The sequence below is a fragment of the Myotis nattereri genome (genome assembly GCF_964212035.1).
Source record: "Myotis nattereri genome assembly, chromosome: 6".
Taxonomy (NCBI): domain Eukaryota; kingdom Metazoa; phylum Chordata; class Mammalia; order Chiroptera; family Vespertilionidae; genus Myotis; species Myotis nattereri.
This window is the reverse complement of record NC_138081.1, coordinates 16,406,647-16,420,105: the sequence shown is the minus strand read 5'-3', so window position 1 is coordinate 16,420,105 and position 13,459 is coordinate 16,406,647. Positions and strand designations below refer to the sequence as shown.

Genomic DNA, 13,459 nt, shown 5'->3' with positions numbered 1-13,459 from the left:
TATCCTTTCCATTGATTTTTTAAAAATATATATTTTATTGTTTTTTTACAGAGAGGAAGGGAGAGGGATAGAGTTTGAAACATTGATCAGAGAGAAACATCGATCAGCTGCCTCCCTGCGCACCCGCTACTGGGGATGTGCCCGCAACCAGGGTACATGCCCTTGACTGGAATCGAACCTGGGACCCTTGAGTCTGCAGGCCAACACTCTATCCACTGAGCCAAGCCGGTTAGGGCTCCATTGATTTTTTCAGAGAGAGTGGAAGGGAGGGAGAGGAGAGAAAGAAACATCTGTGTGAGAGAGACACATCGACTGGTTGCCTCCTGCAGGCATGTACCCCAATCACGGTGGGGATGGAGGCAAGTACCCGCCCTTGACCAGGAATTGAACCAGCAGCCCTGTGGTCCATGGGCTGTTGCTCTAACCACTGAGCACCAGCTAGGGCCAGAGTTCTAATCCTGGCTTTCCCACTAACATGTTGTATGACCTTGGGCAAGTGCCTTCCCTTTTCTGAGCCTTTGTTTCCTCGTCTGTGCAATGAGGAATTTGACCCGACAGTCTCTAAGGCTCTGACCTTCTCTGGGCGTAGGAGGCAAAATCACAGACCATAGACCAGGCTGAGTGACTGCAGGCAGCCTACCCCCCCTATGCCACCCACCCACACTTCTTTTCCCCGCCACACCTGGGACAGGAAGAAAGGAAACTGACATCCATTCATTTCTGAATGCACCCATTCAGTAAACAGGTACCTACTGTGCGCCCTTTCAGAAGTGAAACACACAATGTCCTACCCTCCAGGAGCACAGTCTAATGGGAAGGGGGACCTGGGAACCCATCATTATGACAGAACATGATCAATCTGTGTGCAGTCACTGTGGAATCCTACTGTGTGTCATGTGCTATATTGGAGGCTTTGACATATAGCAGCTGTTTCCCCGCTTACCTTTTAGGAACGGGGGCAGAGGGAAGGTGAGTGACTTGCTCAAGGTAATAGTCACAAAGCTCGAATCTGGATCTTCCCCATTCAAAGTCCGTGGGGATATCTGGGAGTAGGAATTTAGCTTGAGGCAAAGCCCGGATATCTGATCTTTGGGGATAGAGGACAAGCACACTGATCTGTTGGGGTGGTCCCCCCACTCGCTGGGGCAGAAGGGCCAGTGCCTCCACTCTCTACACACTCACCCCCACTCCAGATCCTGCCTCCATTTTCCTACTGTTCCCTTACCCGGCGAGGTGGAGGTGACTCTCTGCCAGCCAATTGCTTCAGAACTACCCAGCCTGCATGATCCTCCTCGTCAGTGAGCCCATCCTCCCTGCCCACACAGCGAAGGGTGTGCCCCTGAAGAGGTAGGGGTGCTCCTTCCCTCCAGTGGCAGAGGAGAAATCTCACCTGGCGACTCATTTCCATGTCTCCCGCCCATGCTTTTTAGAAAGTCCTGCCTCACAGCTAACTTTGACCCTTCCACTTCTGGTTTCATCCCCTTCCACCTCGTTCCGTCCTCACTGTAGACAGAGCAGAGGTCCTGACCCTGACCTTTCCTAACCCAGATCAAAACCTCACCCTCCCCAGTTAGTTGTTATACCCTTCCTCCTGTCCCCCACCTCCACGGCCTTCCCTTCCTCACCTCGGATGCGGGGGGGGGGGGGGGCTGTGAAAGAGAGATAGCCCAACTCCTTTTGGCCAAACCCAGAGCTCCTAAGAGATTTTGAAAAACACCCCCCACCCCCCATCCATTCACACACATTACTTTTCCTTGAAAGCCCAGGGGAAAGAGGGGTGAAGGGAGGGGGCACAGAAGGAGCCAGCTGACCAGCTGGTCACCATGGCAACTGGGGCTGCTTCCTGAAGATGAGCAGGGCTGGAGTGGGTGGAGGCTGGGAGTGGGAGAACAACTAAGAGAACTAGAAAACACCAACAGATAAAGAGAAGAGGATCAGAGGGGCCCAGCCTCGAAGACTGGAGCTGAGGAAACAAAGTCGGGGCCCTGACCACAAAGTCCCTTGGCCATCTTTCCAGATGGTACTGCATGGTCCTTCTCCCCATTCCTGAAGTTTCCCCAGAAGGGCTTCTGGCCCGAGTGTAGGCTAGATGCTGGAAGCAGTGAGTGACTCAAAGCTGACCTCATGTGGCCAGAAAAGGGACTGCCACACACCTGTTATGGTTCAGAGCCAGACATGGGGCTGAAAAGAAGTAGGTTTTTCCTTAAATTCAACCTCTGTATGAATGAGAGATGTGGCCACTGAACATTCCCGAGTTCTCCTGTCCTTGCAAAGGGCTCATATGCCCCAAGCCCTGTAGGCATTCATAAAGGAAAAAAAATTAGAAAAGGCAAAAAAATTTCACTGGAAACAATTTTAAGTTTTGGATTAGGGGCAGGAGAGCCTGGCTCTGCACTTTGTTTGATCTTAGGAAAGTCAACTCGCCCCTCTGGGCCCCAGCTTCCCAAATTTAAAATGGGGATAGTTCCAGATCTTGAACCCAAGTGGTCTGGGTCTGAGGTTTATACTTTACTCCAGCTTTTGAGGATGGGAGAGGAAAGGGTCAGGGGAAGAAGTTGAAAACACCTGAAATTGCACTGACCCCATGGAAGGAGATGCCTTAATTTCCTTGGGCTTTTCCCTCATGGCTTCTTACAGCCTCATACTCAGCACATTCTCCCTCTCTGGTCCTCCAGGGGGATGGAGAGGAGTAGGTCATCTCCTCTCATCTGCTCTCCCCCCTCTCCTCTCTCCTTACTAATCCCCTCCTCCCCGACCCTTTTCCTTCCCATTTCCAGTTCAAATGGGAACTTCCCTGCCCATCTCCCCACTGTGTGCCCCTCTCCCCTGCCCCACTGTGTGCCCCTCTTCCCTGCCCCTCTCCCCACACCACCCTCTTCCTGTCTTAGCACAATCACTGTGTTATAATTGCCAGGGGGCTCAGTGGGGTTGGTGGTTGGTGGATATGAATTAGTTACTGTGATACTCAGTTCTGCTTCCAGCAGAGAGAACAGTGTCATACATGTAGGAGAAGCTCCACATGTTTGTCAAATGGATGAATTAAATGAGGTTGTGCCGAAACCGGTTTGGCTCAGTGGATAGAGCGTCGGCCTGCGGACTGAAAGGTCCCAGGTTCGATTCCGGCCAAGGGCATGTACCTGGGTTGCGGGCATATCCCCAGTGGGAGGTGTGCAGGAGGCAGCTGATTGATGTTTCTCTCTCATCGATGTTTCTAACTCTCTATCTCTCTCCCTTCCTCTCTGTAAAAAATCAATAAAATATATTTTAAAAAAAAATAAAATAAATGAGGTTGTATGGGAGAGGGCACTAGGGAAGCTGGTTAGCAGCTGTCTACATGCAGCCCAGCGTTCTTCCCCCAATGCCAGAGACAGAAAAGATGCTCCTTTGTGGATGATCTTCAAAAGGCATTGTTGGTCCATGGCTGATGGCACTTGGGGTAGCGGGTAAATCATGAGGCACTGGTTTGCACCTCAACATGTGGGTGTGGTTTGCCTAAGGCCTCCCTGGGCCCAGGGAAAGCAGGGATAGGGAAGGAGGAAAGATGTGTTGGCACTGGGGCTGGAGCTGGGGCGGTCACCCCGGCAGAGTGTGGCCCAATGTGTCTGGGGCCTCCCCATCCTGGCCCCACCACGAGGAAGTAATCTTCCCTGATAGATGGGGGTAACCAGATGTTGTAACCACAGAGACCAGCGTTTCACCCCTGTGAAGAATGACCACTTTGCTTTTTAATATTTTAATATATTTTTTATTGATTTCAGAGAGGAAGGGAGAGGGAGAGAGAGATAGAAACATCCATGATGAGAGAGAATCACTGATTGGCTGCCTCCTTCCTGCATGAGCCTGCAACCCAGGCATGTGCCCCGACCAGGAATCGAACCATGATCTCCTGGTTCATAGGTCGATGCTCAACCACTGAGCTACACCAGTGGGTGCACTTTGCTCTTTTAGACAACAAAAAAGCATGACCAACCTCCTTCATTTAGACAACAGTCTGCCTGAGAAAACCCAGTTTTGAAAAGCACATCCTCATGCCCAATTCTATGTGATCTGGGAAGCTGGCACAGGAGACCCTCTACCCAGGACCCAAAGGGAGGACCACTCCTTTAAAGACAATGGAGCCCTAACCAATTTGGCTCAGTGGATAGAGAGTTGGCCTGCAGACTGAAAGGTCCCAGGTTCAATTCTGGTCAGGTCAAGGGCATGTACCTTGGTTGCGGGCACATCCTCAGTAGAAGGTGTGCAGGAGGCAGCTGAGCTGATCAATGTTTTTAACTCTCTATCCCTCTCCCTTCCTCTCTGTAAAAAATCAATAAAATACATATTTAAAAAATAAAAATAAAATAAAGACAATGGATATCCCCTTTCCCTACCCAAACTCCTGGGCACTGGTAAATGAGAAAGCAAGAGAAATGGAAATAGGTAGGAGATAGGAAGCAGTGCACCCCATCCCACCAACCACATGCCCGCCCCCACAAGATGTCTAGTTTGTACAATTGATAAATATTTCTTTAACAACACACGAATGAATAAATGAATGAATGGAAACAATGAGCGCAGGAATGGAGGAAGTGAAGGAAGGAAAGACTGCATGGGATCATGAATGGAAAAGAAGGAAGGGGGGAAAGTGAATGAATGAATGAATGAATGGACGGAGGGGTGATTGGATGGATGGATGGATGGATGGATGGATGGATGGATGGATGGATGGATGGAAGGATGATGAATGGGTGAATTAACGCACCAGTGAGTCAGTACCGGGTAACCCGGGACTCGGAGCCAACGCAGAGGGCGGGGTACGGGGGATTCCGGAGGGCGGGGCCTGTGCCCGGAAGCGCCTGTCGGGGGCGGGGCCTGAGGGGCGGGGCGGGAGAGCGCGTCAGACTGGGCTTCCCTGAGTAACCTCTGCGGCGGACCCGCCGGCGCTCGGATCCTCTCCCACGCTTCTCGCCGACTCCTCGGACCCCAGCAGCCCGGGACGGAGGCCGCTTCAGGCCGGGAGCCCGCTCCGCAAGACGGACCTGCAACCCGGAAAGGCGGCGCGGCGGCGCCCGCAGCCCGCTCCTGCCGGGACGGGGCCCCCGCGGGCCGGTGCCGCGGGCATGTCGGAGGCGCGCAAGGGGACGGACGAGTCAGACGAGAGCCAGTGCGATTCGGGCATCGAGTCCCTGCGCTCCCTGCGCTCCCTGCCCGACACCGCCCCGGCCTCCGCCTCCCGGCCCCCGGGCGGCACAGGCCCCCAGCCCTGGACCCATCCTCCGGGAGCCGCCAAAGAGCTGCAGGACAAGGAAGACACAGATGGGGAGCGGGCTGACTCCACCTATGGCTCCTCGTCGCTCACCGAGCCGTTGACCTTTTGGGGGGGCCCTGAGGCCGAAAACCCACCCCCAGGCTCGCCGCTCCCCGCAGCTGGGCCGCTGAGCCCGCAGCAGCTGGAAGCGCTCACTTACATCTCGGAGGACGGAGACACGTGAGTACGGGGGCGAGGTTGGGGCTGCACCCCGTCCGGATGCGCACTCGGGGCCTCCCCAGGAACACCCGCTCTGTCGTGATCCCTCGCGGCACCAGCCCTGGCAGTGGCATTCTCCACTCTCTCCTCCAAACTCCAAACTTAACTCTGCTCACTTTTGAGCTCCAGCCAGGCCCAGACCGGAGGACCGGGAATCACCTCTCTGCCCTCCCTTTTGGAGGTGGGCAGAGCTGGCAGGGCCCATACCAGGCACCTAGAATCTTGGAAACCTACCAATAACCCACCGCCAGGAAGAGAAAATTCCCCTGACCAGTCCAGGTTTTTTGTTTTTTTTTTTTTCCTTGCTGGGGGAGAGGGCATCCTTGCTTGTGCAATATCTGGAATTCCCAGCCCCTGACCTCAGAATGCCCTGTCTCAAGGAACAAGAGATGCCAGTTACAGGTTGCCAGTGGAGGCCAGGAAGCTAGGGGTCGGGGGATGGCCAGGGTACAGAGCTAAGGCTGGCCCTGAGGAGGAGGGGGTGAGCCAGGTTGGGGCACCTTTGCCCCAGCAGAATGATAAGCGGCTGGCTGCTGCAGCTTACTTCCTCCTCTGCTGAGAAAGGGGAAGTGAGGGTTGGAGTCAGCCTTACCGACACCTTCTATCTCCCAAAGTCCCCCCAGGCCTCCTCTCTGTCTTGCCTGACCCCCTTGCCTGTCCATTTCTCCCCAGGCCCAGGTGGATCTTGCGGGGACTGGGTAGGAAGCAGTTGACGTAAGAGGCAGTAGTGCAAAAGGTCAGGCCAGATGAGGACTTGCCCCTCAGGAAGAAAAAACACTGTTAGGAGAGGGGGTGGCTGGGATGTGGGGGTTAGAAACGGAGTGGAGGGAGCTGGGGTCCCAGATCAGGGATGTTGAGCAGGGTAGGAAGGATGTGGAAGGAGCAGGAAGTGTCTGTCCTGATCTGCTTTATGGAAATGCAAGGGTCATAATCCTAGCTGACCTTTGACAAAGAGACCCAGTGGGCAGGAGAGGCGTGACCCCAGGCCTTTTGTACTGTGTGTCTTCTGTGCCCAAATCATCAGCCCTCAGGCCCAGAGCCAAGATTTTGAGGACTCCATGTGAAATACCTATGGCTGACCTTTGACCCAGGGAGTGGGAGCTCCAGGTGGAACACCTATGGCTGACCTTTGCCCCAGGGGGTGGGGACTTCTGGTGCTGCCCTCCTCTGTGAGGCTCTCAGCCCAGCCTTTCCCTCCTCTGGTTGGAGGCAGGTGTGTCTAGAATGGGCAGGGGGAGGTGGCAAGGCTCCCCAGCGGAGTCTCTTCCCTCGGAAGTGTCTGGGGTGTGGGGCAAATGGAAGTGGGAAGAGGAAGTGGGAGGAGGGGAGACGGAGGGAGAGAGGGAGGTGGCTGCAGGAATGTGACCCAGAGAGCTGGTCCTGGCCGAGGGGATTTCCAGAGCGGTTCCTCCCTCCCTCGTCACTCTCTCCTGCCGCCGCCGCCGCAGCCAAGCTTGCCCCGCTCCTGCCCGCGCAGCCCCCTCCCCAGCCCAGACAGGCCTTTTAGCCAAGCTCCCCCCAGTCACTGGCGTCCCAAGGCAGCTGTCCTGGCCGAGACCCTCCAGCTCCGGCTTTCATTTTCCCCACCTGATGTGGGGAAACCCCAGGACTGGAACTTCCCCTCCCAGCTGTCCTCCCACCCCTAGGTTAAGGCTCTTTGTCCCCCAACAGACACACACTTTCTACACTGCACAGACCTCGCCTTGGAGGTGCACACAGAGTGGAGGGCTCTGGCCAGACCCGGCCAGTTGGGCTGTCTGAAGAGGGGCCCTCAGGACTCACTCCCCCCAGAGGGGTCGGGGGGAGGGGGGGCAGCAGGACAGAATGTTGCACTCCTTGCTCCTCATTCAAGAGCTTCTGTTTACTCTCCCTTGGCATGTGGGACATTGAGTTGGGGAAGGAGGTGCCCCCACTCCTGCCATCTCTGTACTCCCTCTTGGGCTGGGGTATGTGGGGAGCTCAGCCTGGAAACCACCTCTGCGCGACCCCAGCAGCTTTCAGTTTGGCTTTGGAGCTGCAGCTGGTCTGGTGGGGCCCTGGGGCAGGAGGGGAGTGGGGTGTGGGACAGGAAGCTCCTTGGCCCGTGGGCACCCTGCCCGCACTCCCACTGAGCCAAGGCCCTTCTTGAAGGCCAGAGATGGGTACTTGGAGCCTCCACCCCCAGGAATCTGGTTTCCCACACCAACCCTCACTTCCTGGCCCAAATGCTCACTTCCTGCACCTACCCTGTGGGTGGCTTCTTAGAGAGGTGTTCCTTCTAATGCCAGGACCCCAGCCCACTCTCTCTGACCTGGGTCCTGACCCTAACCCAGGGGTGGGCAAACTTTTTGACTCGAGGGCCACAATGGGTTCTTAAACTGGACCGGAGAGCCGGAACAAAAGCATGGATGGAGTGTTTGTGTGAACTAATATAAATTCAAAGTAAACATCATTACATAAAAGGGTACGGTCTTTTTTTTCAATAGTTTTATTCATTTCAAACGGGCCATAGTTTGCCCACAGCTGCCCTAACCCCTGCCCTGCCCTCCAGGCTGGTCCACCTGGCGGTGATTCATGAGGCCCCAGCTGTGCTGCTCTGTTGCCTGACTTTGCTGCCCCAGGAGGTCCTGGACATTCAGAACAACCTTTACCAGGTGGGTGGAAAGGGTAGGCTGTGTCCAGATACCCATGTCTGCCCTGGCAGCCATCCTGACCTGAGCAGCCGCACGGGTGACCTTAGGCTGCTTCCTCAGGAAACCATATGCAAGACACGGAGCTAGAGGCTGAGGATACAGACGTGAGTAAGACACAGCCTCTGCCCACAAGGTGCTTGAGCCTGGACTAGGGACTCATGTCAACACATAATTACACAGCATGGTGACAAGAGTTGTGATGGAGGCACCTACCAGCCGCTGTGGGATCCAGTGTGTGTGGGGAGCAGCCAGGGAAGGGTTAATACGGAGGTGGCATCTGCCTGGAGCCTTAAAGAGGAGTGTGCCAGGTGGAGCCTGCCTGGCGCCTCTTTCTTCTCCCCAGCCCCCCTCTGTCACCTCACGCGCTTGGGGATAACAGAGGTTTCCCTAGAGCAGTGGTCGGCAAACTCATTAGTCAACAGAGCCAAATATCAACAGTACAGCGATTGAAATTTCTTTTGAGAGCCAGATTTTTTAACTTAAACTATATAGGTAGGTACATTGTTATTAACTTAATTAGGGTACTCGTAAGGCTTAGGAAGAGCCACACTCAAGGGGCCAAAGAGCCGCATGTGGCTCGCGAGCCGCAGTTTGCCGACCACGGCGCCTAGAGGATGAGAAGGTAGACCCCCAGAGGTGGGAGCATGCTGCAGTGGCCCTGCGACCCTCTGTTTGTGCCTACAGACAGCACTGCACCTGGCTGTACACCTGGACCAGCCAGGTACAGTGCAGGCCCTAGTGCTGAAAGGGGCCAGCCGCATGCTACAGGACCGACATGGTGACACAGCCCTGCATGTGGCCTGCCAGCGCCAGCACCTAACCTGTGCCCGTTGCCTGCTGGAAGGACAGCCAGAGTCAGGCAGAGGGCCACCTCACTCCCTGGACCTCCAGCTGCAAAATTGGCAAGGTACGGGCAGCCATAGAGCACATAGGTTGAAAAGGGGACGAGAGACCAGGACCCTACTCTCAGGGGAGGGGAGGGTCATACCATAGCTTGTCCACTGATGCACCTCCAGGTCTAAGTACATAGATGCTCAGTACATCTTTGCTGAATGAATGAATTTGATTTAGAATTTGCTTAGAACCTGCTGTGTGCTAAACAGAGAGCTAAATCTTGCCCTCAAGATATTCAGTTGAACAGAGATCATTAATTCATTCAACAAAATGTACTGAGGGCCTCTATGTGCCAGACACTATTCTAGAACCTGGGGCTGCATCTGTGAACAAAACAGAACGATTGAGATAGACAATAAATATAGGAAGTGGATTCTCTAGTAAGTTAAAAGGCAGTCGGTGCTTCGGGAAAGAAGAACACAGTGAGAAGAACTGGAATGTGGGGGTGGGTGGGGCTGTGTGATCACATGTGATTGAACAGTGGTCAGGGAAAGCCTCGTGGAGCAGGGACCTTTGAGCAGACGTGTGAATCTGAATCTAGTTCTTTAAGCAGAGTAGCCAGAAAGGAGACAGAAAAAAGGTAGGGAAGCGCATGGGAGGAAGTGGCCCTGGGGGGAGGGGGGGGCGGGGATGAGGATCCCAGAGACCTCCGAAGAAGGTGGCTGTGGCCAGGGTTTCAAAGCAGGCAGTTAGAGTTAGAGAGAATGCGGGAGGGGGGGGGGGATGATAGGGGAGGGTGCCTGTATGGGGGTGTCACTCAGCAACCTGACCCCTGAAGCATGAAAGTTTCAATAACATGACTCTGAAAAGGTGGAAACTTTATGTTCCTTTCCCCTCAGACTTTTGAGGGGGTTTTTGGGTTTGGGTTTTAACAGCCCTGTGATCAGAGGTATTGAGTGGGCAGTGGGTCCCTTGGGGCCGAGGGCTAGGAGGTCCCTGAAGAGTGAGGGAGAGAGAGTTGGTGGATGCAGATTAGCAGCCTCCACATTCACTCCATCCTAGGTCTGGCCTGTCTCCACATCGCCACTCTGCAGAGGAACCAGCCACTCATGAAACTGCTTCTTGAAAATGGAGCTGACATTGATGTGCAGGTGAGGTGGCCAGTCAGGGTGCTGCCTGGCCCAGTGTCTGCCCGTCACCTGGTCCAGCCCTCAGGTTCCTCCCAGTGTGAGAAGTGGGGCACACACCTTATCCGGGGCCTGGACCCAGCGTGCTTCCTCTTGAGGGCCTTGGAAGACACCCTTATTTTTCTCCAGGAGGGCACGAGTGGGAAGACAGCGCTGCACCTGGCTGTGGAGACTCAAGAGCGGAGTCTGGTACAGTTCCTGCTCCAGGCCGGGGCCCGGGTAGACGCCCGTATGCTCAATGGGTGCACACCCCTGCACCTGGCTGCAGGCCGCGGCCTCAAGAGCATCTCGTCCACCCTGCGAGAAGCGGGCGCCGACTCTCTGCTGAGGAACGTGGAGGACGAGACGCCCCAGGACCTGGCAGAGGATGTGGCGCCCCAGGACCTGGCTGAGGATGTAAGAGGCACACACTCAGCTCTGCTCTCCAGTCCTTCCCACACCCTTAACAGAGACACGAGCTTGGAATGGCTGAAATCGCCAAGGAGTTAGGATCCTGGGGGGCAATCCACGATTCTGCCACTCACCAACTGTGGGATCCTGGGCAAGCTTCTGCCCCTCTCTCAGCCCAAACTTGGACTACAGCTAACGCGGATCAGGGAAGCAGGCCAGGTGTACAGTGGGTGGCGGGGCTTGTGGGAGGCCAGAGAGTCTCTGACCGAGGGTCACTCCATTCAGCTTCAGCAGACAGTTGCAGAGGGGGAATATGGTCCAGCATTTCCAGGTCTCGGGAATGTTTTAAGAGAGATGAAACCTAGATTTTCTGTATAGTCTCCATTTTTAAGTGTTCAATGTAAAAAAAATATTCAAAATATTTTGTGAGTCCCCTTCCCCCACCCCAACCCCCCAGAAACTAGTAGACCCATGGGCTGGATCACCTCCTTGGTCCCTATCTGTGATATTCATGGATTTTCTTAGAGAGGGAGGACTTGCCTAAGGCCTCGGGATTCTTGCTAGCCCAGAGGGATTACCATTTGGGAGATTAGTAGGAAGATTTGTTCCTTCCTGTCCAAGAATCAGTTGATGGGGAGCAAATGACCCAATAGGTCTCCCCAGCTCCCTTCCCCCACCACTGCCTTTCCCCCCCCACCCCCCACCCCCCACCCCCCGGACCCTGATCTTGCTTCTCTCCATTCTCTTTCTCAGCCCTTTGCTCTTTTGCCCTTCGATGACCTGAAGATCTCTGGAAAGCCACTGATGTGCGCCGACTGAAGCCAGGGCAGGGTCTGGGGCCCTGGAGGCTTCCCGTCTTCCCTTCTGGAAGCTAGAGCCACAGTTGCTGCAGTTTGGGCCCAGGCAGCGTGCCCTCCGGAGTCCTGGGGACGGCTGGGCCAGCACAGTCCTGAGCTGAGAGGAGGGATCACAAGTGAGGGCGAGCCAGTCCGGAAAGAAGAGCTTCCCAGGTGGACGGAGATTCTTGGAAGACCCCTCCCACCCCGAAGCCCCCGGTATCCTGGGTGAAGCCTGTTGACCTCTCTGGAAGATGGCAGGGGCTCTTGTTCCTACCTACCCACGCCGCCGGGTCACCCTAAAACTGCCAACCAATAGGAAAACGAGGACTCTCCTGGGAGAGGAAACTGAAATACGAGCAAGCAGAGCCCTCAGAGCTCCCATCTCACTGCTATTGAGAACTGTTGTTTAAAGACTTGACACACAGAAGGCCCCGGACTGAGCTTTGGGGAAGGGGAAGTTTCAAAAACATGACACTAAAACGGCAGAGACTTTAAAAAGGTTTTCCCCCCTAGAGTTGTTTTGCGCCAATGCATGTCTGTGTGCACCGGGGGTTTTCACACAGGCCTGTCCTGTGACCTTGTGGTGGAGGCAGAGCGGAGAGGATCACCTTAGCAGGGGAGGGCCGTGCTGGGTGGGCGGGGAGGGCTGCCATCCTCCGGCCTCTGTCCAGCACGGATCCTGGCCCTCTCTGTGGAAATGCAGAGGGGGGAGGAAAGGAGAAGGAGAAGTAAGGAGGTAGAAATAAGGCGGCCTTACCACTCACTTCCTCGGAGGTTGTGGGGAGCAGGGCCGGCCTCGGGAGGGGGACACAGGGGAGCTATGGCTTTTCCTGTGTTGTGTTTTTGCCTTCCCCATATTCCACACATGTTTGAGGGACCTGTTAGGTCAGGCCTTTGCTGGGGTGAAGAATATGGGAACAAATCAACACAGTCCCCGGCCACTTGGAGCATAGATTCTAGTGCAGTGATGGCGAACCTTTTGAGCTCAGCGTGTCAGCATTTTGAAAAACCCTAACTTAACTCTGGTGCCGTGTCACATGTAGAAATTTTTTTTTTAATATATTTTATTGATTTTTTACAGAGAGGAAGGGAGAGGGATAGAGAGTTAGAAACATCGATGAGAGAGAAACATCGATCAGCCGCCTCCTGCACATCTCCTACTGGGGATGTGCCCGCAACCCAGGCACATGCCCTTGACCGGAATCGAACCTGGGACCCTTCAGTCCGCAGGCCGACGCTCTATCCACCGAGCCAAACCGGTTTCGGTGTCACATGTAGAAATTTTTTGATATTTGCAACCATAGTAAAACAAAGACATATTTTTGATATTTATTTTATATATTTAAATGCCATTTCACAAAGAAAAATCAACCAAAAAAAATGAGTTCGCGTGTCACCTCTGACACGCGTGTCATAGGTTCGCCATCGCTGGTCTAGGGAGCGAGGCAGCCCTAGGATCATCAGTGCGTATTTCCATGTAATATGTAATCACAAGTTACAGCGGGTGCTGTAAAGGAAACAAGCCCTGGGAAGGCGCACCATGGCGAGGGTGGGGGGCCAGACTGGGCGGTCGGGGGAGGCCTCCGAGTGTCATCTCAACCCCGACAGAAGGAGGAGTGAAGGGATGGGGGAGGCGAAGGAGAGGCGCGGAGCCGGCCAGCGTGGCTCCACCGGGGAAGGTGAGTGGGCGAGGCAGACGGGGCCAGGTCAGGCAGCGCCTTGAAGGTCAGAACTGCTGGCCCCTCCAAAAAATGAGACATCTTCCGGCCAGAAGACGGTAACATAAGGGGAAGTGCTCGGGTCAGAGCCTCCAAGGCCCGCCCCTGAGACGGCCCTGCCTCCCGCGCTGGTGGTGAGGCCGAGGGGGAGGCGATGACGAAGCAAGGGGAGGCCGGGGCCTCCGACTCCCCGCCTTCTCCGCGCAGCGCAGCCAACACCCGGGCGGCGAGCCCGTCTCCCTCCGGGCCGCGCGGGGGCGCTGTGGCCGGCGGCAGCCCGGGGCGCTGCGTGGTCGTGGCGGGGGGCGGGGGG

At 55.2% G+C, this 13,459-nt stretch overlaps 1 protein-coding gene across 1 annotated transcript; it reads left to right on the top strand.

Moving 5' to 3' along the window:
- The first annotated feature begins 4,855 nt into the window (after positions 1-4,855).
- Positions 4,856-11,939, top strand: NFKBIE (NFKB inhibitor epsilon). Its single transcript, XM_081094378.1, has 6 exons — positions 4,856-5,467; positions 8,037-8,139; positions 8,863-9,085; positions 10,075-10,163; positions 10,329-10,595; positions 11,343-11,939. The coding sequence occupies exons 1-6, from the start codon at positions 5,100-5,102 to the stop codon at positions 11,406-11,408; spliced, it is 1,116 nt and encodes a 371-aa protein (XP_080950504.1). The 5' UTR covers positions 4,856-5,099; the 3' UTR covers positions 11,409-11,939.
- Positions 11,940-13,459: the final 1,520 nt, after the last annotated feature.

What these genes read in the sequence shown, in the direction of transcription:
- NFKBIE (XM_081094378.1), top strand. Translation starts at nt 5,100, where the DNA reads ATGTCGGAGGCGCGCAAGGGGACGGACGAGTCAGACGAGAGCCAGTGC. An exon ending in ATCTCGGAGGACGGAGACAC is followed by an intron (nt 5,468 to 8,036) that starts GTGAGTACGGGG and finishes CCTGCCCTCCAG; the next exon opens with GCTGGTCCACCTGGCGGTGA. An exon ending in TTCAGAACAACCTTTACCAG is followed by an intron (nt 8,140 to 8,862) that starts GTGGGTGGAAAG and finishes TTGTGCCTACAG; the next exon opens with ACAGCACTGCACCTGGCTGT.